Source organism: Triticum aestivum, chromosome 1B (genome assembly GCF_018294505.1).
Source record: "Triticum aestivum cultivar Chinese Spring chromosome 1B, IWGSC CS RefSeq v2.1, whole genome shotgun sequence".
NCBI classification, from domain to species: Eukaryota; Viridiplantae; Streptophyta; class Magnoliopsida; order Poales; family Poaceae; genus Triticum; species Triticum aestivum.
In genome coordinates this window covers 18,155,580-18,183,123 of record NC_057795.1, presented here as the reverse complement: position 1 = coordinate 18,183,123, position 27,544 = coordinate 18,155,580, and the positions used below count along the sequence as shown (strand labels likewise).

Here is a 27,544-nt window from a genome sequence, read left to right as displayed (position 1 = left end):
AGGAGAATATTCATCCCCTCTATTTTCCATGTCTAGCAGCAAGTTACATAGTACATTTAGTATTTAGTATTTTGTTTTTAGTTAGCATTTTTTATGGATAGATGAGATTACTCCAGTTAGGAGAAACTTGCATGTTGTAGGAACTGAAGTACATGGATGAGGTTATCTGAAAAACCGAAAACAAACCATATTTCAAACTAGACTAGATAATTGTCCCTGTATTGTACTGGGCATAAACATTCTTGTAGGTTCTCCCATGATTTACATGGGATTTTATCAGTAATGAGATTGACTAACAAAGTTTTATTTGGTAAAAATTTATTGGTTTACTAAAGAAAGCTTAATTTTATCTGGTAGGCCAATAAGAGGTGAGGCAGTTGAGGCAGTTTTTAGGGGAAATCGATACAAAATATCAAAGATGGAAAAATTCAAAACAAAAAAGAGTGACCGGGAGCATACATATAGGAGGTTGGACGAAGAATAAACGGGCAAAATAACCTTATGCTTTTTAAGTAGGAATTAGCTGACATGCTACACATTTTCCCTACAACATTGGGCAGGTCCTCGGTTAGGACCAGTCAAGTATGGGTGGACGTCCCAAGAGAAGCTTAAAGAGTCCAACAAGTTGTTTTCAGGGGCGGGGGGTATGAAGGCAATATGCATCAAGGATCCAATTGTCGATCATAGATCAAGGTGGTGAGTTGATGGAGGAGGACCGAACCTTAGCGATCGAATACACTTTTAAATGGATCCAATTTTAGACCCATGCTAGTTTTTATTATTTTTATCCTTGTCAATAGTTCTACATGTTTGTACCTAGATCTGTTAGCCGTCCAGGTGACCTAGTTCATTGGTTTTTTTCCTCCTTCATTTTGACATGTCAAGAGGTGGCACCGTTGAGGCGTTTTTTAAGAAAAAATGATGGAAAAAAGGCAGAGATTGAAGGGTGGAAATCAAAAGGGAAAGAGTGAGCAGAAACACAATAAAGAAGATGGACGAAGGACAAGCAAACACCGACATCTTATGTTTTATATAAGCAGGAGATCGGAGAGAAACTATCTCATGTGTTAATTGTTTTCTCCCTACGATATTGGGCAGGTCTTCAGTTATGACCAATCAAGGTGGGGATGACGTCCAGGGAGAAGCTTAAAGAATCCAAGAAGTTATTTTCAGGGACAAGGGCATGGAGAGATCAAGGATGCAATTGTCGATCATAGACCAAGGCGGCGAGTTGATGGAGAAGAGCTGGACCTTGGCGATCAAAGATACTTTTATAATGAGATGGTAGCTGGTCAAGCAACATAGTTTGTTGGTTATTTGTTATTTCATTTGAAGATGTTTAAGGAGATCTATTAGCCACGCAAGCAACATAGTTCGTTGGTTCTTTTTATTAATTCGGTTTTTACATGTTTATATCGAAATCTGTTAGCCTGGCAAGCGACATAGTTTGTTGGTTTTCTTGTTCTTTTCTTTGGACATGTTTATAATGAGATCTGTTAGCCGGGCAAGCGATATAGTTCGTTGGTTTATTTCCTCCTTCATTTTGACATGTTAAGAGGTGGCACCGTTGAGGCGTTTTTTAAGAAAAAATGATGGAAAAAAGGCAGAGATTGAAGGGTGGAAATCAAAAGGGAAAGAGTGAGCAGAAACACAATAAAGAAGATGGATGAAGGACAAGCAAACAACAACATCTTATGTTTTATATAAGCAGGAGATCGGAGAGAAACTATCTCATGTGTTAATTGTTTTCTCCCTACGATATTGGGCAGGTCTTCAGTTATGACCAATCAAGGTGGGGATGACGTACAGGGAGAAGCTTAAAGAATCCAAGAAGATGTTTTCAGGGACAAGGGCACAGAGGGAGCAAGGATGCAATTGTCGATCATAGACCAAGGCTACGAGTTGATGGAGAAGAGCTGGACCTTGGCGATCGAAGATACTTTTATAATGAGATCTGGTAGCTGGTCAAGAAACATAGTTTGTTGGCTATTTGTTCTTTCGTTTCAACATGTTTAATGAGATCTATTAGCCATGCAAGCAACATAGTTCGTTGGTTCTTTTTCTTCATTCATTTTTTTACATGTTTATATCGAAATCTGTTAGCCTGACAAGCAACATAGTTTGTTGGTTTTCTTGTTCTTTTCTTTGGACATGTTTATAATGAGATCTGTTAGCCGGACAAGCGATATCATTGGTTTTTTTCCTCCTTCATTTTGACATGTTAAGAGGTGGCACCGTTGAGGTTTTTTGTTAAGAAAAATGATAGGAAAAAGGAAGAGATTGAAGGGTGGAAATCAAAAGGGAAAGAGTGAGTAGAAACACAATAAAGAAGATGGACGAAGGACAAGCAAACAACAACATCTTATGTTTTATATAAGCAGGAGATCAGAGATAAACTATCTCATGTGTTAATTGTTTTCTCCCTACGATAGTGGGCAGGTCTTCAGTTATGACCAATCAAGGTGGGGATGACGTCCAGGAAGAAGCATAAAGAATCTAAGAAGATGTTTTCAGGGACAAGGGCATAGAGAGATCAAGGATGCAATTGTCGATCATAGATCAAGGCGACGAGTTGATGGAGAAGAGCTGGACCTTGGCGATCGAAGATACTTTTATAATGAGATCTGGTAGCTGGGCAAGCAACATAGTTTGTTGGTTATTTTCTCTTTCGTTTGAACATGTTTAGTGAGATGTATTAGCCAGGCAAGCAACATAGTTCGTTGGTTCTTTCTCTTCATTCGGTTTTTTACATGTGTTATATCGAGATCTGTTAGCCTGGCAAGCGACATAGTTTGTTGGTTTTCTTGTTCTTTTCTTTGGACATGTTTATAATGAGATCTGTTAGCTGGGCAAGCGATATAGTTTGTTGGTTATTTTTTCTTTCGTTTGGACATGCTTATAATGAGATATATTAGCCGGGCAAGCGACATAGTCTGTTAGTTTTTTTCCTTTCATCTGGACATACTTTTATAATGATATCTATTAGCTGGGCAAGTGACATAGTTCATTGATTTTTTCCTTTCGTTTTGATATGTATATACCGAGGCAAGTGAGATGTCTTTCTAGTGGCCACTGTCACATGGAAACCTTTGGATGCTTGCTACTTTATCGCTGTGACAGTAGCATCCGCCCCACCTCTGAGAGATATATAAAAAAGTAAATCAACAGTAAATTACATGTAAGATTTTATCTATATGACAACCATGAAGGGTCGATCTAACACGCATGACTATTCATCGACACGAAAACAATAGCACTCTTTGTTTCACAATTTCCCTATTTTACATACCCAAGGAACATAAAGCACACGGTGTATCTGAGGTTCAGCAGGGTGGACTTTTTAATATCCGTAAAAAAGTATATCATGAAGGATCGCTTTTGACCCGTCACATACGCCCATTTATCGACATGACAACCATTTTCTCGAAGCCAATCGACAAATACACTCCATTTCACGACTTGCCTATTTCGAAGACCCAAAAGAAAACCCCGTAAGGTACACGGCATTGCAAGTTGAACAACGCATGAGAAGAAAATCTCTGGCAGCCAAAAAATAAATGTAGAAATAATGAAAGATTATCCCGGCAATCTCCTCTCAAAAAAAGAGAGAAGAAGATACTCTGACGGAAAGATCACATTGCCAAAATTAGCCAGGACGGCTCACACGGGCGAGAGCCGAGAAAAGAAGCTTGAAGAGGAATTTGACCCAACGAGTTTCCATTTCCAGCCAAGGGAGGGAGGAAAAACTTTGCGGCTCGCCGCGGCCTCAAAACCCTAGGGCCCAAACCCCTCCGCCGCATCCCGGCCGCACGCCCGCGGATCCGACGGCTCAGATCGCCCGGCCCGTTGTACTTAACACGGCCGCCTTGCTCCCTTCTCTTCTTCCCCCACGAGAGCTCGCACGCGCGCACGCATTGGTAGCTGCGAGGGCGAGAGAGAGAGAGAGAAAGGGGGGAACGGAGCTCGAATCCCTCCCGAATCCGGGCCATTTCCGGCGGTCTGCGCGCTGTAGAACGTTTCGCTCCGCCTGATTCGGAAGGAAAGGGCGGTTCTTGGCGCTTGCCGGGTTCTTGGGGCGGCTGTTTCCGGGGTGAAATCTTGGGTTGGGGTTGAGGACGGCGGCGGGCGCGGTAATGGCGGCGGGGTTTTAGGGGGATAAGGCTGCGGGGATCTTGTTTAGGGTCGTTTGTTTGTTTGGTGTTGTGGTGGGGCTGTTTCTTGCTGGCGGCGGCGGCGGCGGCGGCGGTGATCGATCCGATGGTGACGGAGATGGCGACGCGGGGGGGAGGGGAGGCGGTGTGCGGGGGCGGGGAGGAGGGGGAGCGCGGGGACTTCGAGCTCTTCCGCAGCGGCTCGGCGCCGCCCACCGTGGAGGGCGCCATGGCCATGGCGGCGGGCGGCGGCGGGGAGGTGCTGCTGGACGACGAGCTGCGGGCCGACCCGGCCTACCAGAGCTACTACTACTCCAATGCGCACCTCAACCCGCGCCTCCCGCCGCCGCTGCTCTCCAAGGAGGACTGGCGGTCCGCGCAGCACCGCCTCCGCTCCTCCTCATCCTCCTCCGCCGCCGCCGCCGGGCTCGGCGGGATCGGCGACGGCCGGAGGGCGCCCGGGGACGGGCTCGTCGGCCTCCCCGGGATCGACCACCCCCGCCAGCGCGGCTTCCCCGGCATCTTCCAGGTGGTGGCTTCCTTCCTTCCTCCCAGCAAGCAAAGATCTCGTTTTCCGTCTTCCGTTTTCAGCATGCTATTATTAGTATTGGTTCTGCAGTGCTGTCTGTTATGACTTGCTATGAGTGAAGTGGACTGAAAATACTGGGGTGTGCGGCGGTCAACTGAATAGTCCAAGTTCATAGGAGTTCATACAGTATGTGTGTATGAACGACCAGTTCACACCTTGCAGGTTGCTGCTGGCTTCTTCATATGGTTAACTGAATAGTGCAAAGTTCATACATCATGAGCATAGTCTTGCTCTTGCAGCTGTTTGATTTATTGATTGCGTCGGAGGCATACTTTTCTGTGTGATTTGAAGTAGCATATAGCCATATATAGGAATGTTCTGTAGCCATAGCTTGCAGGGGTGGCGCAGAAGGGCGACTATTCAGTTTGAGTGCTGGATAGTATTGGCTGATCTATGAATTCTCAGAGCCAGTGTTTCTTTTGTAGTATTTGCTTAGATGGATCATTGTAACTGTTATCACTAATAGTTCCTGAATAATCTTTCCTTATTTACCGGATCATCAGAAGCACCGAGGTTCCTGAATAACCTCTCTGAATTTACAGAGTCATGAGAAATATTGTCTATTGCTTCACAATGTTCTGTTTGTATAATGCCTGTTTATGCATCTATGCGTCTGTTGCGTAGTATCCATTGGACCAGCAACTTTGTTCTAGCATGTTTGTTTCATTTTGCTATTCATGTTGGATGAACCAATACCTGCGTTAGGCAGGTAGAAATTAGCTTGTTTATTTCATTTTGCTATTTGATCATGTTCGTAGGCCATGTCTCCTGGTTCCATGTTACAACTGCAAACAATTTAATGTGGCTTTTCGGCTAGTTTTATTTCTCTTCAGTTTAATATTATGCAAGATGGCTTATCAGATTTGCACAATTTGCTGTAAATGTTCCAGGAGGACTCTCAACGTGATATGGATAGACAGAGTCTCAATCACAACCGCAATGACTTCCTGGATTCTTCTGGAATGCAGTATGCTCTGCATCGCGAGACTGGAGCTATGAGTGGCCTGCAGCGTGACAGCAACGAACAGACCATGGCTGATATTCGGAACAATGAGTTGTCATCACATGCATATGCATCTATTTTGGGACCCTCACTCTCTAGAAGTGCATCCCCAGATCCGGAGCTGGTGAGGAGGGTACCGAGTCCGTGCCTGCCTCCAATTGGTGTGAAAGTCGGCGCTTATGATAAAAAGAGTGGCTCCTCTTCTTTCCGCCGCAGTTCATCTGCCGTTGGTGAACCTGATGATCTGGTGGCTGCTCTATCTGGAATGAACCTGTCATCATCGAGAGCTGGTAATGGGCAAGCTATGGACCAGTCTAAGCTCTACCAGGATGTTGATAATGCCAATAGGTTCCTTTTTGATCAAACAAGTGGCAATCAGCAGCACTCCTTCATGAAACGTCCCGATCAAGGGCATTTTAGGGCACCTGAGGGGTATTCGGCTAATTCTTCTATGATGAGAAATCAGATTAATGCTGGTAACTTCACATCATCTGACAATTCCTCAGTTGGATCTGGCTATGCTTCGCCAAGGATTGGCGCAAGGTCCCCAGGAGGCACTTTATCTTCTAGGCAAAATTTAGGTGGTGCATCCAACTACCTAGGCTACAATGGAGTTGGAAGTCCGACTGGAGCAGCTTCTCTTCAGATGCCTATTGATCCATTATATGTTCAGTACCTTGCTGCCCAAGTTGCAGCAAGTTATGATGATCCTTTCATGGCCGGTGGACATCTAGGAAATTCTTACATGGATTTACTTGGTCCTCAGAAGGGTTGCCTTAGCCCACTGCTTCAGTCACAGAAGAACTATGGCTGCTATGGAAATCTTGGATTCGGCCTTGGTTATGGCGGTAGCCCTTTGACAAGTCCTGTTCTGCCCTCCTCACCTGTTGCATCTGGTAGCCCACTTAGGCACGGTGAACGCAGCATGCGCTTTGCATCAGGCATGAGAAATTTTGGTGGTTCTTTTGGTTCGTGGAATCCAGACCTGGTTGGGAAGATGGAAGGCAATCTGATGCCCTCGCTTCTGGAGGAATTCAAGAGCAACAAAAGCAGAACTTATGAGCTCTCTGAAATAGCTGGGCATGTTGTTGAGTTCAGGTACACTTCTGCATTTAATGTATATGAACATTATAACATACTTCGTGTGCATATGCATCGTACAGTCTTAGGGCCAAATACCCAACAGAAAGCACACGAATCCTCCTTTGTTTATTCTGATCACCCAATAATGAAAAGTGTTTTAGCCTTTCCATCTTAGCAAACACATAGCAATATGCTTCTATGTGCATGTGTGGGTGCACATACATACTGCACAATGACGATAAAAATTATAGAACATATCTTTGTAGTGTGGAGCTCGCATGGGCATAATGCATTATGACACTGAACAAAATCCCCAGTGTGTCTATTTAACAATGTTCAGCTTTGTATTGATATCCCTATCTTATAATCTCGTTTCAAAGGGGACTAGTCTTTTCTGCAGTTTGCCAAGTTTGCACAGGGTACTGACCCCCTTAATTACTGCTGATTTCTTATTCATGACTGGAAGTATGCAGAACTGTAAAAGATATATCTTCTTGTATGGTTATTTAGTTACCAACTATTGAATATTTTGTAGTGCGGATCAATATGGGAGCCGATTCATACAGCAAAAGCTCGAAACAGCCAGCACTGAAGAGAAAGACATGGTTTTTTCAGAAATCATGCCTCAAGCTCTCACATTGATGACTGATGTATTTGGAAATTATGTTGTTCAAAAGGTATGGAAAATTGTTTTGTTTGAGGTGCTGGCTTTGTTATGTGGCACTTATCATTTGTTTGCCTTTTGTCCAGTTTTTTGAGCATGGAAGCACTACTCAGATAAAGGAACTGTCTGATCAGCTTATTGGGCGTGTCCTTGCTCTCAGTCTTCAGATGTATGGATGCCGGGTTATACAAAAGGTGCTCATTAGTTGATCCATATTTGTCTAGGAAAGCATTAGGACATCCTTGCATTTTGAAGTTAATTTTTATATGATAAGTAGGAAGCTGCAATTTATGGACTTTTTGCATGGGCTAAGTAGCATTTAAAATCATATTTTTTTTATGTTTCTGTACTGTGATTTTTTTTTCCTATAGCGTGTTGAGATTGGGTGTTCATTTTTATATGCTTATCAGTTGATTCATACGTTATCTAGGAAAACATAAGGACATTCCTTTCATTTTGAATTTCATTTTTATATGATCAAGTAGGAAATTATGATTTCTAGACTTCTGCATGGGCAAAGTAGCATTTACAATCACTACCTTTTTGACTTTTCTGTAGCTTGAATTAGCTCATGTCTTGTTGAGATTGGTATACAATTTTATCAATCATTGAAATAGTTCTTAGTATAATACCTAAACCACCCCTTTCCACTAACATGTACTATATGAGGATTTCTGGAGCAAGCAACTTAACTGATATTTTACAAGGCATTAGCATACAAATTAACAGTCACATCTGCCTTCTCTGTTATACAATATATATATACTGGAACGCTCAAACATATAACCTCTCCTGTATACTTACTTAAAACTTTTTGCACATATACCTAAATACATAAATTGCTGGAAGAGTAATGGCATCTTATGTCATGTGATGATATATGTGTGCAGGCCATAGAGGTTGTGGATTTAGCTCAACAGACTAAAATGGTTGCTGAACTGGATGGACACATCATGCGCTGTGTACGTGATCAAAATGGTAACCATGTAATCCAGAAATGCATAGAGTGCATCCCTCAGGACGTTATCCAGTTCATTGTCTCAACATTCTATGGTCAAGTTGTGCTGCTATCCACTCATCCCTATGGTTGTCGGGTTATACAGGTATGCTAATACCGCACAACATGCTCCTTGATACATTTTGAAGTATACAATTAATATGTCACAGTCTACATCGCTCATCATATCATGTGAATTACCAGAGGGTGCTGGAGCACTGTGATGACCCCACAACGCAGCAGATAATGATGGATGAGATTCTTCAATCTGTTTGTTTGCTGGCTCAGGATCAATATGGTAACTATGTTGTTCAGGTCAGTGCCATGCACATATTCTCGAACATTGTTGCATACCTTGAACTTGTCCAAGCTTCTATGCTGCTTCACTACTGCGTGGTGTAATGTAGTTGGCTATTTGGTGCAGTATCATCTGAAGGTTATCATGTTGTTTTAATGCTTGAAAATTACTAGTAACTGCATGGTAGTTTTCCTTTTGTACTCCCTCCGTTTCTTTTTATTCCGCATATTAGGTACCAAATTTATATTAGAAAATATTAAAGTCTGCAATACCAAATAAATCCAATATGAAAATATACTCCATGATGGATCTAATGTTATTGATTTGGCATTGTGAATGTTGATATATTTTTTCTGTAAACTTGGTCAAACTTCAGAATGTTTTGACTTAAGGGACAGACCCAGTGCATAGAAGCTCCCACACAAGGTGGGGTCTGGGAAGGGATTATAGGAACCTAGTCTTACCCCTGCAAAGTGCAATGCAGAGAGGCTGGTTCGAACCCAGGACCTCTTGGCACAAGTGGGGAGGACTTCACCACTGCGCCAGGCCTGCCCTCCGATCAGTAAGAATGGGAAGGGTCCGACCACTTTGGGTCTATAGTACGCAGCCTTTCCCTACATTTCTGTAAGAGGCTGTTTCCAGGACTTGAACCCATGACCTCATGGTCACAAGGCAGCAGCTTTACCACTGCGCCAAGGCTCCCCTTCTTAATGTTTTGACTTAAGACAAACCTAATATTCTTATTGATTACTAAGATGTGGACTTCACACATCTTTTTTCTTCAAGTGTCTTGCAGTGACCTGCACTAGTCTGCCTTCTGTTTCGTGTAGTAGCATCTGCAGGCTGCTGCACTGATCTTTCTGCTTACGTAATGCTTACTGTTTACTGTTTACTGTTTAACAAGTGGATCTGTATTTTTTTTGTGGACTGCTTACTGTTTGCTGTTCTTTGATGAATACTGAGATCTGGACTTTGCACTCTCAGCTCTGAGATTTTTAACCTTCTGTTCCCATTTTCACAATACTTTGTTTCTGACAATGCTTGCTGAACTTTTGCAGCATGTTCTGGAACATGGCAAGCCACATGAGAGAACTGCTATCATTGACAAGTTAATTGGGCAGATTGTGCAAATGAGCCAGCAAAAGTTTGCTTCAAATGTCATTGAGAAGTGCTTAGCTTTTGGTAACCCTGTGGAGCGGCAGATCTTGATTGGTGAAATGCTTGAGTCTACCACTGAAAGTGAACCTCTTGAGGTCTGTGTTTTTTCAGCATTTTTTACCAAGCTCCCAAGAGAATCTACATGCCAAATATTTGTTAACCTTGCTGATGTACATTGCATATGTCCTTGCAGGTGATGATGAAAGATCAGTTTGCAAACTATGTGGTGCAGAAGGTGTTGGAGACTTGTGATGACCAGCAGAGAGAGATGATCCTTACAAGGATCAAAGCTCACCTGAACACACTGAAGAAGTACACCTATGGGAAGCACATAGTCGCGCGTGTAGAGAAGCTAGTTGCTGCTGGAGGTATGTTTTGTCATCAATATTCACAGATTCAGCATGAAGATCTTACATATGCTAACCATATGTCTGTCTTGCTCTTGTGGATGCAGAGAAGCGCCAGGGGCTTCAACCAGCATGCACCGCCGCCTGAAGGCGGGACTATGCAGTTGTACAGCTAACAGTGGCTAGGTTTGCGCTCGCGTTTCCCCCCAACAACCGAAAACCCTATAAGATCGACTAGTAATGGTACCGGCATGAATAAGATACAAATCTTGGTTGCACTGGAGAGAGTGTACATTCTGTAGCTGAGGAGGCAAAGACTAATCTGAGAGACTAAGCTGTAAAGAGGAGGAAGAGGGTGGAGTATGTTTGAACATGTTACTCTGCTCACTGTACAAATTTAGCACTAGAGAAGAGAAGAGAGTGAGAAAGCTGTTAGCTGTCGTAAAAATGTCCGAGTTGAGAGCCGCTGCGACTACTTTTTTAGTTATCCTGTTGTGTGTCTCGTGTCGATAGAAGCAAACAAACCATGATGATGGCTTGCTGTTGTTGTAAGATAAAACTCTTTTCTGCAGTTTAAGCTGAAGTTATTAGTATCAGCTTTGCTGAACTGTTGAACAGTTTCGTGTATTAATGGAGTGTGTCCGTCTGTAATCTAATCCAGGATGATGAAATGCATGAGTAGTTTATGTTCCTGCAAGTTTTTCTTTCACCCAGATTCTTAGTGTTTGGTATTTACTGCCAAGCGTAGCTCAGATTTGTAGGATCTGAAGAACACTGGTGTGCTGTAATGCTAGTTTTATCATCAAGTATGATTAATTCTTATGGCAACAAGTTACTTTTTATTGCTTGATTTTAAAACCATGCAAATAGATTTGGATGTAGCTCAAATGGTAATAGTATGTGTAGGCTATCCATGTCAGATACAATGTTCAACAATTTTTAAAATTATTTATGAATTAAATATGTTTGGTTTTGCACAGTGGTAATTATAGGGCAGAGTAGGATGGTAGGCTCGAAGAAATTAACTGAGCTAAAATTGTGGCCATGAACTGTCCATACCCTTGTGTTTCTAATTTGCACATCAACAGTCTAGTGTGATTCAAATTTGCACATGAGCATGGGAATGAAAAAAATATTAAGAGGGTCATGCTTTTTGCCAATGGAATAAGCATTTTGAGATCATATCCAAAACTTGCATTCATAAATTTAAATTTCTGATAAATCTGTTCAAGAAACACAGCCCCAACATAATAAGCTATTTTGATCATGGACACATGTAAAGCGCAATGTTGTCCCCACGAGCTTAGGGCATTCACCAAATCAACCCCCAAGACCCATTTGTTGCCCGACGTTCCCCATTTGTTTGAAAGGCGGACAAGTGGGACACAACAATTTTACTTCTTGTTTGACACGAGAAAAATTCTAAATTGCACTCCGTGAGAAGGGAAGAAAAGGAGTTTGATTTCTCTCATGCGCAAGAAAAAAATAATGTGGGGTGCCAGTGTATCATAGTACACAAAAGTGAGGTGGACAATAATTTATTAATCGCAAGGATAACAAATACAATTTCCAATATTACGCTCCATGGCCTATTAGCGCTGACTGTAGCGATGTGCGGTCTTGTGGTTCCCGGGGCCTCGAAAGGCTAATGGCTGAGAATATTACCCTACCGCCTGGTTAAACGCCCAACGTTGTATGTGCCCTACTAAAGCTCACTATTTACCGCACATGACACTTGACCTCTATTTCTTGAATTTTTATATTTTTGGCATTTTTCCTGAATTTTTTATTTTAAAAGTCCAAAACGGGCCGAACGACCCGACATGCCAAAATGGCCTCCTCCGTGGGCCGTGTCGTTTCATGCCCCGATGGGCCGGCCCCTTGCTGTGCCAGGCCCAATGGTGGCGTACGCACAACCTCGGCCCAATAGTCTGAAGACAGACCGACGCACAAACTAGCCCTAGCCCTAACCTTCTCATATTCGCATCCGCCTCCCTCCATCCCCCGTGTCTCTCCCCACACCATCCCGCCGCCAGCTCTATCGCTCGAGACATAAATCCTAACTCTCCCCCTCCCACGATCTCGCCGACCGGCGACCATGCCAGTCCCTTCCCACGATGACGATGACCTCATCTGGCCAGATCCTGCGCCGACGACTATGTCCGTCCCGCCAGACGATGACCTCATCCAGCCAGAGCCTGTGCCTCCTCCCCACGACGACCGGATCCGGCCAAGACTTGCGCCACAACACATGAAGGGCCTCGTATCCCTGGTCGACAAGCTGCAGCGGGCATGCACCACCCTCGCCGACCAAGGCGAGGAGAGTGCCCTCCCCGCCGACTGGAACTGGGACGCGCTGCCTTCAGTCGCCGTCATCGGAGTATTTTCACAAATCTATTTCCCTAAAATTCTGTCAAGCATTATTTTTTATTCATTTTATTCATTTCGTCTCATGGTGACATCTTTATTTTATATTAAACTTTTTTATTTAAGTCATAACTTATCTTATGGTTAAATTAGTTTTTTTTATTGATAAATCATTTTGATACAAAAGATAGAACATGCCAATGATTATTAGATTTTTTTTCATATCCAATATTATCGTTTCAAAGTTTTTTTTCCTCATGTTAGATTTTTTGGGTTTCTATAGCATATGCATCCTTGATGTGACTAACTCTTTATATGTGTCATTCACATGATGAATGTACCGTGTATCATTTCGATATTAATATATTACCATTATCAATATATGGAAACTGATAAAAAATCGTGTATGGATCTAGGATATACCTTGACGAATGTTCTAGATTGTACAAGACTATCTACTTTAGGTGCAACTAAATGGATAATTTTATAGTGTACAAAGTGCCAACTAGTAGTTTTTCCTTAAATTATCTTCTCCTCTCCCTTGTCTGGTATTTCTTACTAGGTTTTCGCGACTTTATATTCTTTTTTTATTGTCACACTAGATAATTGCCGATGCGTTGCAATGAGGGAATAAATCTTCTAATAGGTTAGTCGGTTATTTACCAGGTTTGCGGCGCGCCCATCGTCTGGTTTGGCGCGGCGCGCAGCGCTGGCTCTAGCAGCCGCGCTAAATTGCAGCGCGCGCGTGTAGCTCCAGCAGGCGCGCTAAAATGCAGCGCGCGCTCTCGCACAAACATTTTTTCGGTGCATACATATTTTGTTCATAGATAAAAAGACGATACATAGTTCACAACATAGTAAAAATGATACAAAGATATTTTACATAGTTCATAGCATAGATAGATAAAAAACTACGGTGCAACTAGATAAAAACTACGGTGCTGTGCAACTAGAACCTACTCCCAGTCGTCCTCCTCATCATCATCATCGTCATCCTCGATGGTGTTGTCCGAGCTATCGAGCCACATGTCATCCCAATGGTCATCGTCGGGGGAGAAGATCGACGTCCCGCCTGCCTCGATGATATCGCACTGCGATATGGCCAGTGCCTTGTGCCGACGCCTGTCAGCACGCTCCGCGCGGCGGCTTGCCGTCCTCTCTGCCCAGGAGGCATTCTCGGCGGCGACGTCCTCTGGGTGGCGCCGGCGCCACTCCGCCATGGCTCGCTCGGTGATGAGGAGGCGGCGCTGCCGCCGACGGTGGTCCTCACGGTCCTGGTCTGTAATCAGACGAGGCGGAGGGGCGACGCACTGCGCCTGCTCGCGCGTGTAGACGTCGTGGTAGTTTAACTGCACGCGAGGCCTTCCTAGGCGCCACGCCGCCGCGTCGTACGCGCGAGCGGCCTCGTGCGCGGTGTCGAATGTGCCGAGGCTGAGGCGGACGTCGCCAGGCCGGATCTCGGCGTAGTAGGCGCCAGAGGGGCGCAGGCGGACGCCGCGGTAGCCAGATGATCCCAGGCAGCACGGCGACATGGTGGTGGCGGGGCGCTGAAGCGGCGAGAAAGCGGTGGAAGCGGCGAGAAGGCGGGGAAATGGGCGCGTGGCAGTGTGGTGGAGCGCTTGGCGAGCGCCGCATTTTATAGGTGCGCGAAGCGGCCCGCCAAATCTACCGTGCGACCGCCATGTTTAGCGCGCGAGGTTGTTTCCCGCCGCCGCTGAAGCGCGCGAAAACTTGCCCCGTGTGCTAAATGGGCATTTTACCGCGCGCGCGTCTTTTGGCGCGGCCGTTGGAGATGCTCTAATATCGTCAAAAATAGACCAGTCACCAGTGCGACGGTGATGAGCTCCTCGGACATCGACGTTGCCGGGGGCAAGAAGTCGTCATGGCCGGAGCTGGTCGGGATGCCCATCGTGGAGGTGAAGAAGACCATCCTCAAGCCTATAGCTGGCCAAATGGGCCGGTTTTTTCGGGCCGGCCCGTGAGCACGCCGGCACGGCCCACCTTGGGCCAGGCACGACACGGGCTAAACGGGCCGGGCCAGGCACGCGGCATGCCCTAGGCCGTGCCTGGGCCTGGAGGCTGGGCACGCGGGCCGGCACGGCACGGCCCGATTACGTTTTTTTTATTTTTTTATACATCTATATATGGCCCAACATTTAAAAATAGGCTAAAAACGCTCAGTGCGTCAAATAACAGGCTAAAAATATGCGGCCCACCGTGCTAAACGGGTCAACGTGCCAGCCCGTTTACTAACTGGGCCGTGCCTGGGCCTGGGGCGCAGCATGCGGGCCGGCACGGCACGGCCCGTATAGTAATCGTGCCCTGGCGGGCCGTGCCGGGCCAGGCACGATTATGACGGGCCGGGCCGTGCCGTGCCGGGCCGGCCCGTTTGGCCAGGTATGCTCAAGCCTATACAAAAAGGAATGCATCAACATTTACAACATCATATTACTTTCACAAGATTTATTGCAAATACATTACACACTAAATATACTTGACGTTGTAAATATTAACACATATTATTAAAGTTTGATTTAGGACAAAGCAACAAAAGAACTTATTGATACTAATCAGCGTAAACATTTTTTTTTTCAAAGCAACCTTGTCTGGGAGCATGGTGTTATTGCATTTCCTGAATACACCTTTTTTTTGACAGAATATATACATATACCCTTTTTCATTTGTAATTAATACAAATATTTTTGTAGAATTTAGGCTTCATTTGGTTTTGCAATGGCCTTTTCCAAAAGTATACTGTACTTGTTAGCTGGAAGTTCAGGTGAGCGCCAAATTTCAGTCTTTACAAATATGATAATACAACGTCAGGTTTGTCCGGTCCAACAAAATAAATGAATAAATAAATAGAACACCAGCATGCAAACACAAAGCAACAACGATGGCTTTCAGCCAAAACAAAGCTAGCTATCCTTGTAAGAGATCAACTCACTCCAACACCTTTACTTAGTCTGTTACAAAAACCAAACAATCTGTGTTACTGCAAGTGTCTGTCGTTTAAAAGAAGCTCATCGCACAATTAACTTCCAGCGTAGCTTGGAACTTTTCAATCTTCAATTCTTTGCATAAATCGTGCGCCCACCCGACGTTTGCGGAACATCTCTCCAATGGCACCAGCAGTAACCTGCGCGCGTCCCTGCTACTGCTACCTGCAGATTGCACAAGTCAATTCTCTGTTTTTTGTTTAAGGGAAAGTCGATTCTCTGTTAGCTAGACAAAACATCAAGTATGCAACTTTACTAACTACATAGCTGGGATCCATATATAGTGAAAATATTTCCGAAGCAAGCAATCATTCCTCACTTTTGAAAAAAAGACCCAAATAACTGTCGATACACTACCAGAAATTCATCACTCAATCACAAAGTCCCTCCATACTAACAGGAACTGTACCAAAACAGAAGGCACACTGCACATTATTCCAAATACTATAACGAGCAACCGGACAATTAAAAGAAGATATTGTGCACTGACTCTTTTCTACAGCAAGAAAGACAATTTTTTCTCTGTACCGCACTACGTATAAGATTCAGATTGCCTCTGCTTAAGATACTAGTATTTCTGAATGTTAACCATAGTAACACTTTCTTCTCAGCTAGATCAATAAAACATCAACTATAAAACTTTACCAAGTAAACCACTGGGATCCATGGGCAAAATACTTCTGAAGCATGCATCATCCCTTTGTTTCTTTCCCAAATAGACCAAACTAGAGGCTAATGCGCGCTTCGCCGCGCCGTTCTTCACTTGTGAAAATAACTTTTTTTATATCTATAGATTATTGTGATCAGCTGTTTTGTTTTGATTTTATCTGTGTTGGCCTTGTGTTTTAATTTTTTATTGGTGGTGTTTTTTTGGTATATCATGTTGGGTTGATGTTGGAGTATTAATTTTTCAAGAGAAGAGAGGAATTATTTGTTGTGTGGTTGTGAAGCGTGGTGTCAGCCCGGTGGTGATTGTTTGAACTTCTTGGGAGTTCTTATTTCATGTTAAACCCATGGAATTGTTATTGTGACCCTCACATGCATATGTCAGCACACGAAGCTCAGCTTGGCTCCGTGCTCCTCTTTCTCGTTTAGTTTATTTTCTCACCTCACTGCTAGCTCAGAAAAAATCGTCTATCTTTCTTTATTTGAAAAGGATGGTTAAATTAAATGATGTTTAAGAACTTTAAAAATATTATGACTTTTAAAAAACATTTAGAAAAATTCATGAATTTAAAATATATTCATGATTTCAAAAATGTTCATAAAAATGTTTTCAATTTTTAAAAATGTTCACAAACTGTAACTAACCATGAACTTAAAAATATCCACAAATTTAATCAATATTAACGAATTTGAATAATTTTAAGATATTTCTATGTTTTTTAAAGTACACAAATTTTATTAAGTGCTTATTAATTAAAACATGAAGAAAAAATTAAAATAAAAAGAAGAAGAAATAGAACGAAATAATACACACTTACGTGTGGGGCCCTACTGACCCCACAACCCTTGAAGCACCACAATGCTTCAATTCGAGGGAGCTTAGTATCTCTATAGATAACTGCCGCTACCCCAGCTGAAACCAGATTCCTATCTTTACCCGTGAAACTCATTACCCGATCACAAGTGTCCCTCCATGCTAGCAAGAACTGTATGAAAACAAAAAGCACACCATGCAGTGTTCCAAATATAACGAGCAACGAAACACGTAAAAAAGATATGATCCCCTTACTCTTCTTCTCTACTGCAAAAAAAGAAGTCAATTTTCCCGTACCACACTACCAGTATAGAAGATTCAGATTATTTCTGGTTAAGAACTTAAGATAGTATTTCTGAATGTTAAGCGCAGAAATACTTTGATCTTCAGTAGAACTTTTACATACACAAATTTTCTACAAGGTCATTTCATCTGCCGAACTTTCAAAGCTATATACATAGAATGCACAGAAAATACCCCGTTCTTCTCTAAAATCCATCTACTATGAATCTTGCTTATTTCTCACATAAAAAACTTCACAATCAGCAAGTAATTGATGCCACAGCCCAGCAGTTTCAGCATATATATTCCTTTCTAAATTTTAAAGCAGTGGCCTAGAATTCTAGCTACAGAGATAAGCTTACACAAAGATAAATCGCATAGCATGGAGTACTAGTTGTCACCTAAAATAGCATCCTCTATCCATAAATCTTCTGAAAAACCTAGTTCTTTCATCAGCCCATGTCAAAAATGAGACTGAGCAGGTGCACTTTTCTCAGATACTTATGTCTAAGGAACTTCTGTAAAACACCTTCACCTGTTTCTAATTTCCATAGCCACTAGTTAAGCGTGGCCAATGCAACGACAGGCTGAGCTCTAGAGATGGAAAAACTAAGTTGGTGGGGAAAAAAATTGATAATTAGGTGTATCAGCATACATACTGTCTCCTGTCCTGGTACATTTATGTTCCTATTCTTATTGGCATTAACGATCTGTTTGCGAAAACCCTTTCCAAAAATACTTTGTTAGTTGGAACTTGGAAGCACCCGTTTGATTTGTATGTAATTGAAAGATATAAGATAGAACTACTCCCTCCATTCCTAAATATTTGTCTTTCTAGAGATTTCAATAAGTGACTACATACGGAGGAAAATGGGTGAATCTACACTCTAAAATATGTCTATATACATCCGTATGTGGTAGTCCATTCTTATCTTTAAAAAGACAAATATTTAGGAACGGAGGGAGTAGTAAACATTTTCTTAAGTAGCAGATCTCAAAGTGAAGCATAGTTGATCAATGGAACGACAAGCGGAACTCTAGAGATAGGAAAAGAAAGAGAGGGGGGGGGGGGGGGGGGGTAAGATAAGCAAATACAAGCACACCTGAACCTGATGCAGTGTGAGTCTCTCTGCGTAGAAATCAGTTGTCCTCATCACTATCAGACAACAAATCGTCATCATGGGCATTTGGGGAGATTTACAGATCAAATCCATGGACACAGAAAGCAATAAGGTCAGGCGGACATGAGAAAACACACTCATACGTGTACAAGTAATAAGTTAGGTGCAGCATGAGTACCTTCTGCTATATCCAGGTTCATGCCAATTGAAATCCACGGATGGTTGGGATGGGCATCGAGTGCGTGCCTCACCGCAGCCTCTGCTTGCTTGGCCTCCCCAACCCTCGCTCCACCACAATAAAAAATAACCCTGTCATGCTTCCGAAGGGAGAGCAGGTTCCCCTGCAGGCCCAGGTCGAAACCACAGTTACCATCCTCTTTCGCCACCCGCACGCCCAGGCTGAACTCAACTGCTTCTGCGTTCGGCAAAGCCCCTGGTTCAAACATGATTTGCGCTGCTGATCCACAATTCAACTCAAAGTCTACCATACAGTGGAACCCATCAGCACGGATGACTAGCAGCCGCTGTGTTTGGTGGGTGCTCCTTATCCAGAGACGGCGAAGGGACAACAACCCCCCAATGATTTCCATGTCCTCCTGATGCACTTCCTTCACTCGCCAGAGGAATAACTCGGAGAGGTTCGAGAGACACGAGGTGTCTCTCTTTATCCACCCTCGCAGTGCAGAGAGTTGGGTGGGCATGCACGACACCAATTCACGAAGATGTACAGGAGGCACCCAACATTCTCCCAAGAGATCCATCAGTTCAAAGGATGTTTCTTTGTAATTGCAACTAATACTTAGGCTTTCGATATGATGTAGGTTGCACAGAGACTTCACGAAACCTTCATACAAATCCAAACTACCATCCTTGAAGCGAATCCAAAGCTTCCTTAGCCTTGCCAGGTTGCCAAGCTCCTGTGCAATAATGTTCAGAGAGACCAAGACCCCCCTCAACACTTCAATGGATGTCAGATTCTGCAACACATCAGGAGTTGGAACCAACTTATGGTGATTAACATGTAGGTAGATTATAATCTTCTCAATTTAAAAACAGTGGAAGGCAATTCATCTAGCTCATAATTGCTTCCAAGATCCAATACCTCCAAAAACTGCAGGTTTCCTATCTCAGCCGAGAGTTTCCTGATTCCAGTATCTGCTAGACCAAGGTACCTCAGGTGAATTAGGTGTCCAACACCCTTGAGGTTATGTTGCAGGCTGCTACTTTTTCCCAGATTACAGTCAGACAAATCAAGTACACGCAGAACTTCAAACCTTGACAGGGCTGGCATGATATTAATAGCAGATGTAAAGATAGTAATGGACCTCACTCGTGAAATACCCATGAAATTTCTGAGAGGTGTGCCGTGATGATCTTCATTTTTATTCTGAAGGGACAAACGACGAACATTGCCTTGAAAAGACATGCTATCCCCAGTACCATCCAATAAATTAACAAACTTTGCTTCACATGACAAGTTGCAGATAAGATCAAGAACCATGTCATGTACACGGCAAGCATGTACCTGGCCTAGACCATCATATATTGCCTGGATCATACTTCTATTAATGAGCTGGTTGAAGTAGTTTAATCCGACCAAAAACAGGCTAGTCCCTTGGTTTCCACAGTGGACAAATCCTTCAGCCACCCACTTCCATATCAGTCTATCTCTATCAATCTTGCTATCTTCTGGATATATACATAGGTACAATAGACAAGTTTTCAGATGAGATGGTAGATTATAATAGCTGAAAGATAGTATTCTTCGCATCTCAACCAAACTGTTATCTTCTGTTAGTCCGGAGCCAAGAGACTGGAGCAGAATATCCCACTCATGCTTTGATTTCACCTGCTGGCCACTAGCCAAAGCACTAGCAATAGTAATGATGGCTAGTGGTACTCCACCACATTTCTTCAATATGTCTTTAGACACTTGTTCAAATTCACTTGGACATCCTCTATCATCAGGAAATATTCTTTTATGGAAGAGCCTTCTGGAGTCATGAATAGAAAGAGGTCTCATTTTATAAATTGAATCATCTGCGGATGGGCAACATGATTTGGAGACATCAAAATCGCGGGTTGTGGTGATTAGCCGACTGCCTAGATTATTCCTGTTGGAGAAAGCAAGGTGATCCCTTCCCATAATTTTTCTTCCCATAAATCATGAATTATGACAAGATACCTACATTAGTTCAGTGTATCAGTGTAAGGTGTATACACATCTCAAAGCTGAGGGTCATATTAATATATGGGTGAACACTACAAGAAATATAGTCAATTATGACTCCCCATTTTGGTCGTTAATTCATCATTGCTTTCGTTTATTGACCTTTTTTTTGAATATATGCGAGCGGGAGGACGGCGGCGGCGAGAGAGTAGGAGGGTGGTGGCGGCAGTCCATCGGCAGGCGTGACGTGAGAGGAGGATGGGGATGGGGCCGCGATCTGGACGTATGGAGCGGTCGAGAGGAGGGGAAGCAGGCGGCTGGGGTTTTCCATCGTGCGGGTTTTTTTCGTGCGGGAGGCAGAGCAACGAGGGCAAATGTAGGGAGACGGGACGCGGTCGGTTGGCAGGAAAAGGAAAGCTACGCATTTTTTTAGACAGTAGAGATGATTGATGATAAAAAATGGAAAATCACATCAATATAAGGAAATATCCCATCAATACTTGATTGATTGCGATTTATTTTTTATATGGTAACTAATCTGATCATCAATACTTGATTGATTGCGATTTATTTTTTATATGGTAACTAATCTGATGGGTTTATGTGAGTGGTGAAGCAAAAAGGCAAGTGGGAGGGAGACGAAATAAAACCAGCGAAATAAAACCAACGAAAATGATGAGGCGAAATAAAACCAGCAAAAAATAACCGGCGGACTATTCACCAACTTCTCCATTAGGAGTAGAGATTTCTTTTTCAGTTTTCTGGTCCCGCTCGTCATGTCACTAGTGGGTCCCACTTGTCTGTTCTGTTGGGCCTACGTTTCAATTTATCGGTGGGTCCTGCATGGCCGTTTGGTGAGCCCACGTTTCATGTCGATGGTGGGTCCCGCATGGCAGTTAGGTGGGGCCCACGTGTCGGTCCTGCATGTAAGGTTTGGTGGTGCCCACGTGTCATGTATGTGGTCGGTTCTGCATGTCAAGTTGCTGGTGGGTCCCATCTGTCATAGAGAAATGTAAGCGGAAATTGACACATGGACATGACACATAGATGAAACTAGTGAGGTGGCTGACACATGGACATTACACATAGGCGAAATTGCTGAGGTGGCCGTCCAATCACTTCAAGCATTACAAATTAGAAGATATGACCATCTAGATTGGTCGTAATCAAGTAGAAATAGAGAAGTAAATCAGTGTTGTCTGCTCATGATCATTTCGTGTAAGAAAATTATGACCTTTTTAATCAAAATTGTCGTTATGCTTTAAGGTTTGGACCCTCCCGCACAGCTTACGACCAATTGGTTCGAAATGGTCATGGATTTATGACAATTCGACTCAGGGTCGTTATGAAAGGTCACAATTCACCATATTTCTTGTAGTGGAAACTATACATCTATAAGGGCATATATTCAGAAACAAACTAGTAGGAAGCATGCGTCTCAAACTCGATAATCTGATTCTCACGAAGCATGTATTATGAGCCTCCGGTCAGATGATATGAACAAAATGAATAAATATTTAAGATTCAAGGGAGTAAAACACAAATAGCAAGTTGTTGGATCAGTGACCATACATAGAATACAATTAAGTACAGAAGTTCAAATGGTTAGGTAGATATATCAAAAAGACCCAGGTACAGATTGACCCACCAATTTAATATATGACAGCTAATGAACCTCTTGGAGAGTCAAATTGTGTGGTATTATCCTTTCGCCTATATTTTGCTCAGTAAGTTCCATACAAAGGTATGCATGGGAATATAATGTGATAATGAAGAGATAATTTAACTTCTAATTTGGTCATCAATCAAATATTACAATATTTTATGAATTTTCGAGGGTAGCCTTTAGCGCTCATTGTCACCTTTAAAATATGTGTTTTAAAACTGAGTTGGTAAGGAGAAAGATATAAATAAGTTTGATTTGAATTTTTGTAACATTTGCCTTCCTCTTTCCTTCCTTTCCTTTTGGTGTATTGTTTGCTACAGTTGTCATTACACTCACTTTGGTGAAATGTAAAATGTTTAGATGGATTTCTTGGAGCGGTGCCAATAAGTTCAGCCACCGTAACACATGAGACAACAATTACTTGCGAACTATTTTGATAAAGGAGGGAAGAATCAAACATATATATACTTATACATGCATGAAATTTAGCACCTTAGTCTAAATTTTTGCTGTAACTGATGCATACCTTTTGTTCTCTAGGAATTCATGAAGCTTTTTAATAAGCTGATTGGCATCCAGTATCGCAAAATCTGAGTGAGGGCTGCCGAGGTCAATGAGGATATCCCTTAAAACCTTGTTTATGTCAGGGTTCTATCCGACAGGAACAAATGCCCGACATTCGAAATCACCTTTAATCTTCTCGTATACTGCTCTAGCAAGAGTGGTCTTGCCCAACCCTCCAAATCCAACAATGGAGACCTTCTTCAGTCTCTTGTTAGAGGCATCATCTCCCTCCATGGAGAGCAACCTCATGAGCTCCTGATCCCTCTTCCCATATATGCCAACTAGCTCTGTCGCTTCTGCATACAAAGCTCGAAGACAAGGATCGATAGCAATTGATTCCGTAGGATTAGGAGCAACTACCTTGTTCCTCTCACGCCTAGCGGCCACCTCCTGGAGTTGCTCCTTGATTTCCTTGATCGCGTCAGCTATGCTATGGTGATTCTTGCCTTTCTTGAACAAGCCGACCATCTTGTTCTTGAGCTCCTTGAATCTGCCGGAGTTGTCATGAGGCTGCTGAATGCCGTCGCCGTCAACTCGTACGAGGAACTTGTCCACGACATCCTCCATGTTGTAGGAGAGCTCTCTGACCTCGTCAGCCCAGAGCTTGACTTGCCTGTCGAGCTGGTCCCGCGGCACCTCGCCAACCTTGACGAGGGCAGCGTGCATGCTCTCAAGCTCCTTCATGAGGAACTCGACATCTTTCCTGACGCGCTTGTGCAGCTTGTACTCCTCCACGAGCAGCTCGCCCAGCTTGGGGATCAGGCTGCCCATGGCCCCCGTGACAATATTCATGAGAGCAGGAGGACGAGCAACCAGGATCAACCGGCTGGAAACCTTTGAATCGATGAATAAGGGGAGCTGTAGTGCAATCCAAATTGTGTGAAGCCTTGAATGAAATTGTGTGAAACCTTTAACGAGCTCGAGAACTGAGCTGTCAAATTAGATCTGGAAGAATAATTAAGAACTTTTAATCAGCAGATTAATAATAAGAACCCGTGGATGTGAAAAAATTTCAGTAGAGCAGAATAGCAAGAAAGATGGGAGGGAAAATTTTACCAGGCCGCTAGCCGGGTCAGTGCCTTGGATGTATGGTGCTCTGAATAATGACTGGAAACTGCCACCCTGGATTCAACCAACGCAAATCGATGAGACTCATCAAGCAGGAAAAGTAATAACTTTTTAGATCCAAGCATTGCTATTTCACCGGAAAACAAATCGACAAGAAAAATACCCCAAGCAATGGAGGAGACTGAGAGGAAGCGGAGACGAGGAGCAGAGGAAATTGCTTGGAATACAGTAGTACTCTGTACTATATAGATACAGAGCCCCACTATCCCAATCTGGATTCAATCAACACAAATCGGTCAGAACCGCAAGCAGGAGAACTAATCACTTTTTAGATCGAAGCATTGCTACTTTAGCAGGAAAGAAATCAACAGGAAACATACCCAAAATGTCAACGGTCTGTGGCAGTCAGCTGGCAGGGGCGAGGACAGAGGAGGCTGGATGAGATCAGCAACAAGGGTGAATCGATCTTAGTCGAGGGAGCGCAATGGAGGAGAGCACTGAGAGGAGAGGAAGGGAGTGCTCAGTGGAGACGATGACCAGAGGAAAACCAACACGACAGCCAATGAAGAGAGCAAATTACTACTCTACTCTAGCACCCTCTTTGAATACTCGTACCATTATGATAAGGGTCGCGCTAACTGCCACACGTGTGGCAGAAAGGGAGACGCATCACACGTCTCTAATATAAACAGATTGCCACGTCATCGCATGCATGCATGCAGGAATCTTTTTGGATTTTCAGTTTTTAAAATGTTTTATTTCTTAGACGAAAAATCCGATTGAAAATCCGTTTTCACCATTAAATCCCTCGCGATGAGATCTTCAAAACTAGATCCCATGTTGATATGTTTTGATGAAAAAAAAATTTGGATTAAAAGTTGCCATGTCTATTGCATATGAATTGTCATGATGTTTACACTGAAGTTGCCATGATATGTTTCAGCTATTTTCTTCTACATTTAAAAGTAAATTTTGACATTTATAAAACGGGGAATTAAGAAACTAGACTTGCCATGAACCATAAACTAAAATTGCCATGATACATGCACGTAAAATTGCCATGGTTCATATAAAAAATAATTTTCATGGTCAAAGTACTGGAGTTGCCATCATCAAAATACTAAAATTGCCATGATCTACAAACTAAAATTGCCACATGGCAACTTTAGTTTAAGCCCTATGGCAACTGCAGTGTAAACATCGTGGCAACTTCTGGCAAAAAAATAATAATTCGTCGAAACATATCAACATGGGGTCTAGTTTTGAAGATCTCGTCGAGACGGATTTAATGGTGAAAACGGATTTTTAGTTCGCTTTTTTATTTAGGAGATACAATATTTTTAAGCCGAAAACAAAAAAAAATTCTGCTGATGTCATCTATTCATACGTGGCAAAATGAGTGGTGATGGAGGCGTGTGGGCGATGTGCAAACGCCCACACGTGTGGGCGTTAACATTTCCGTATGATAATTATGATAAATACTACTAATGCAGTAGCACCAGCCATGCTTCACGTACCATTATCCCCAAATGGCCCTTCCAAAATTTAAGCACAATTCTCCAAAAACGTATCCTCACGTTTGACACCTTGAGCAAGGTCATGCTAAACCGTTTGACCTTTTTTTTTGAATTTTCGTTTGACGTTTCTAAGATGCCAAACCAAACATCAAACGGTTTAGCATCTATACCAGAGGCCAGATTCCAAAATAAGTTTTTGGAGAGACCAGTGAAACAAATAAGTTTAGAAACAAAAAGGCTATGTAGGGAACAACTCATGCTTAACTGCTGATGTTTGGCCCACACGTGATCGCTCAGAGGGGGTGGCGGGCTAGCCCTTCCCCCTTTTTAGGGTTTCATGCATCGTTTTACTTTTGTTGGTTTTGTATTTTAAGTTTGTACCAGACATTGGGGTTACTTTTAATAGAAATCAGAGAGGTTGCTCTCGATACAAAAAGAGTAGGGTTTCTCCAATGCGGCTCACCAAATCGCCCATATATGTCCAGACGTCCAAAATCCCTAGGTGGCCCCAAATTGAGGGGGGCGGGCGAGGAGTGGTCCAGACGTCTTCTATGTCACACCGCTCATGAACCCTCGCCGCATTAACATTGGCTATCCACCTACCCATATTGAAGCCCGGCCCTCTCCTGCTGTTCTCATTGTTCAAACAAAAAATTGAAGCCCGACTGCTCCTCTTGCCGCATTCATCATGGTTGGGCAGACGGCGAGCCGCTCGAGGAGCCTGCTCCAGCTATTAAATGTCGGTCGGCGAGCCCCCAAAATATTATCTCTCATTTCTCCACGCATCAGCGTTGCCGACCCCCATGGTAGAGCCCCCCCGCCCTCCACACCCACCTTCCCATCGGGTGCCAACCGTCATCGCCAGGTCGCTACAAGACCACTTGGTACAAGCAGCTAACGCTGGAGCGCCGCACCAAAATCGCAACAGAGGTCTATGATGCTTATGATCAGAGCCATGCCTGCATTGAGGCGGGCTAACCTTCGAGCTCCCCAGAGCCGAGATTAGAGGAGGAGGAGGAGGAGGATGGTGACCCCATGGTGATGGTAGAGGTCTACGAGGAAAAGGTGCTCATGAAGGAGGAGGTTCCCGAGGAGGAGGTGTAGGTGACCGTTGAGGCCGTGGATCTAGCCGGTGGGGCGAACGTCCTCTTGTTCATGGCAGAGACAAAGAAGCAACTCTGTCTCTCGCTCTTAGAGGAGCACCATGCAACCATGTCGCAACTCGAGTCCGAGCAGGTAGATACCTCTGTCGTTGTTACGCTCCTCATGGCCCCGGAGATCATCAATGACAACCAGGCAGTGCTGAAGGTTGAGGAGGCGTTGGAGCACCATGATGATTCAAAAGTGGCACATTTCGGTGGCTCCGGCGGGTTTGCGCTGGGGACCAATTGCGGCTCGGGGGGGGGGGGGGGGGTGGTATCAACCTCACCTCCAACAGGGAGGAGTATGATATTTTAGTTTTTCTTTTTATTAGTAATCTTTTGAGTTGTAAAATTGCTCGGTGTCCATTTTGTTTAAGGGATAGGGTTGTATGGCCAGCGCGAGCGTATATGTGACTAAACCGTTTCAGATGCCCTTTCCCCCGCTAGCTGGTTGGCAGTCACCTGCCAGACTTATTGCATCTACGCGGACATTTGCCAGATGGTAAATTAGCTATGTAGTACAAAGGCAATGAATACTCTCTACCAAACTAAAATCTTCAAACTGGACGGAGGGGCTCAATTCATTACCAGTTGCAAAGAGGAATGCTAATAAGTATGGCTACTATAGTGCCATTAACTGATAAATGTGATTGAACCCACGTTAGTCCTATCTCTTCACCAATCAACCTTTTTTCGTGAATCTTCATTCGTCACTAATATTCTCTTACCGACTGCGTTTTGCATTACTCTTAAATAGTCCATCTTCTCGAATATATCTCCACATGAATGCCGACATAACTTCATAGAGAACTGAACTTTTATTCCGCTACACCAAGAGCATCTTCAACAATAGCAAAAAATAGCAGACCAGAGATGAG

The 27,544-nt window shown here is 43.5% G+C and overlaps 1 protein-coding gene and 1 pseudogene across 1 annotated transcript; one reads left to right on the top strand and one right to left on the bottom strand.

Moving 5' to 3' along the window:
• Positions 1-3,872: 3,872 nt before the first annotated feature.
• LOC123104151 (pumilio homolog 3) lies at positions 3,873-11,125 on the top strand. The gene is made up of 9 exons (XM_044525910.1): positions 3,873-4,680; positions 5,631-6,841; positions 7,362-7,503; positions 7,577-7,684; positions 8,381-8,593; positions 8,692-8,802; positions 9,844-10,038; positions 10,137-10,311; positions 10,398-11,125. Exons 1-9 carry the CDS (start codon positions 4,258-4,260, stop codon positions 10,436-10,438), a joined length of 2,619 nt encoding a protein of 872 aa, XP_044381845.1. The 5' UTR covers positions 3,873-4,257; the 3' UTR covers positions 10,439-11,125.
• A 7,536-nt stretch (positions 11,126-18,661) lies between these two features.
• Positions 18,662-24,580, bottom strand: LOC123104143 (disease resistance protein PIK6-NP-like; annotated as a pseudogene).
• Between the last annotated feature and the right edge of the window lie 2,964 nt (positions 24,581-27,544).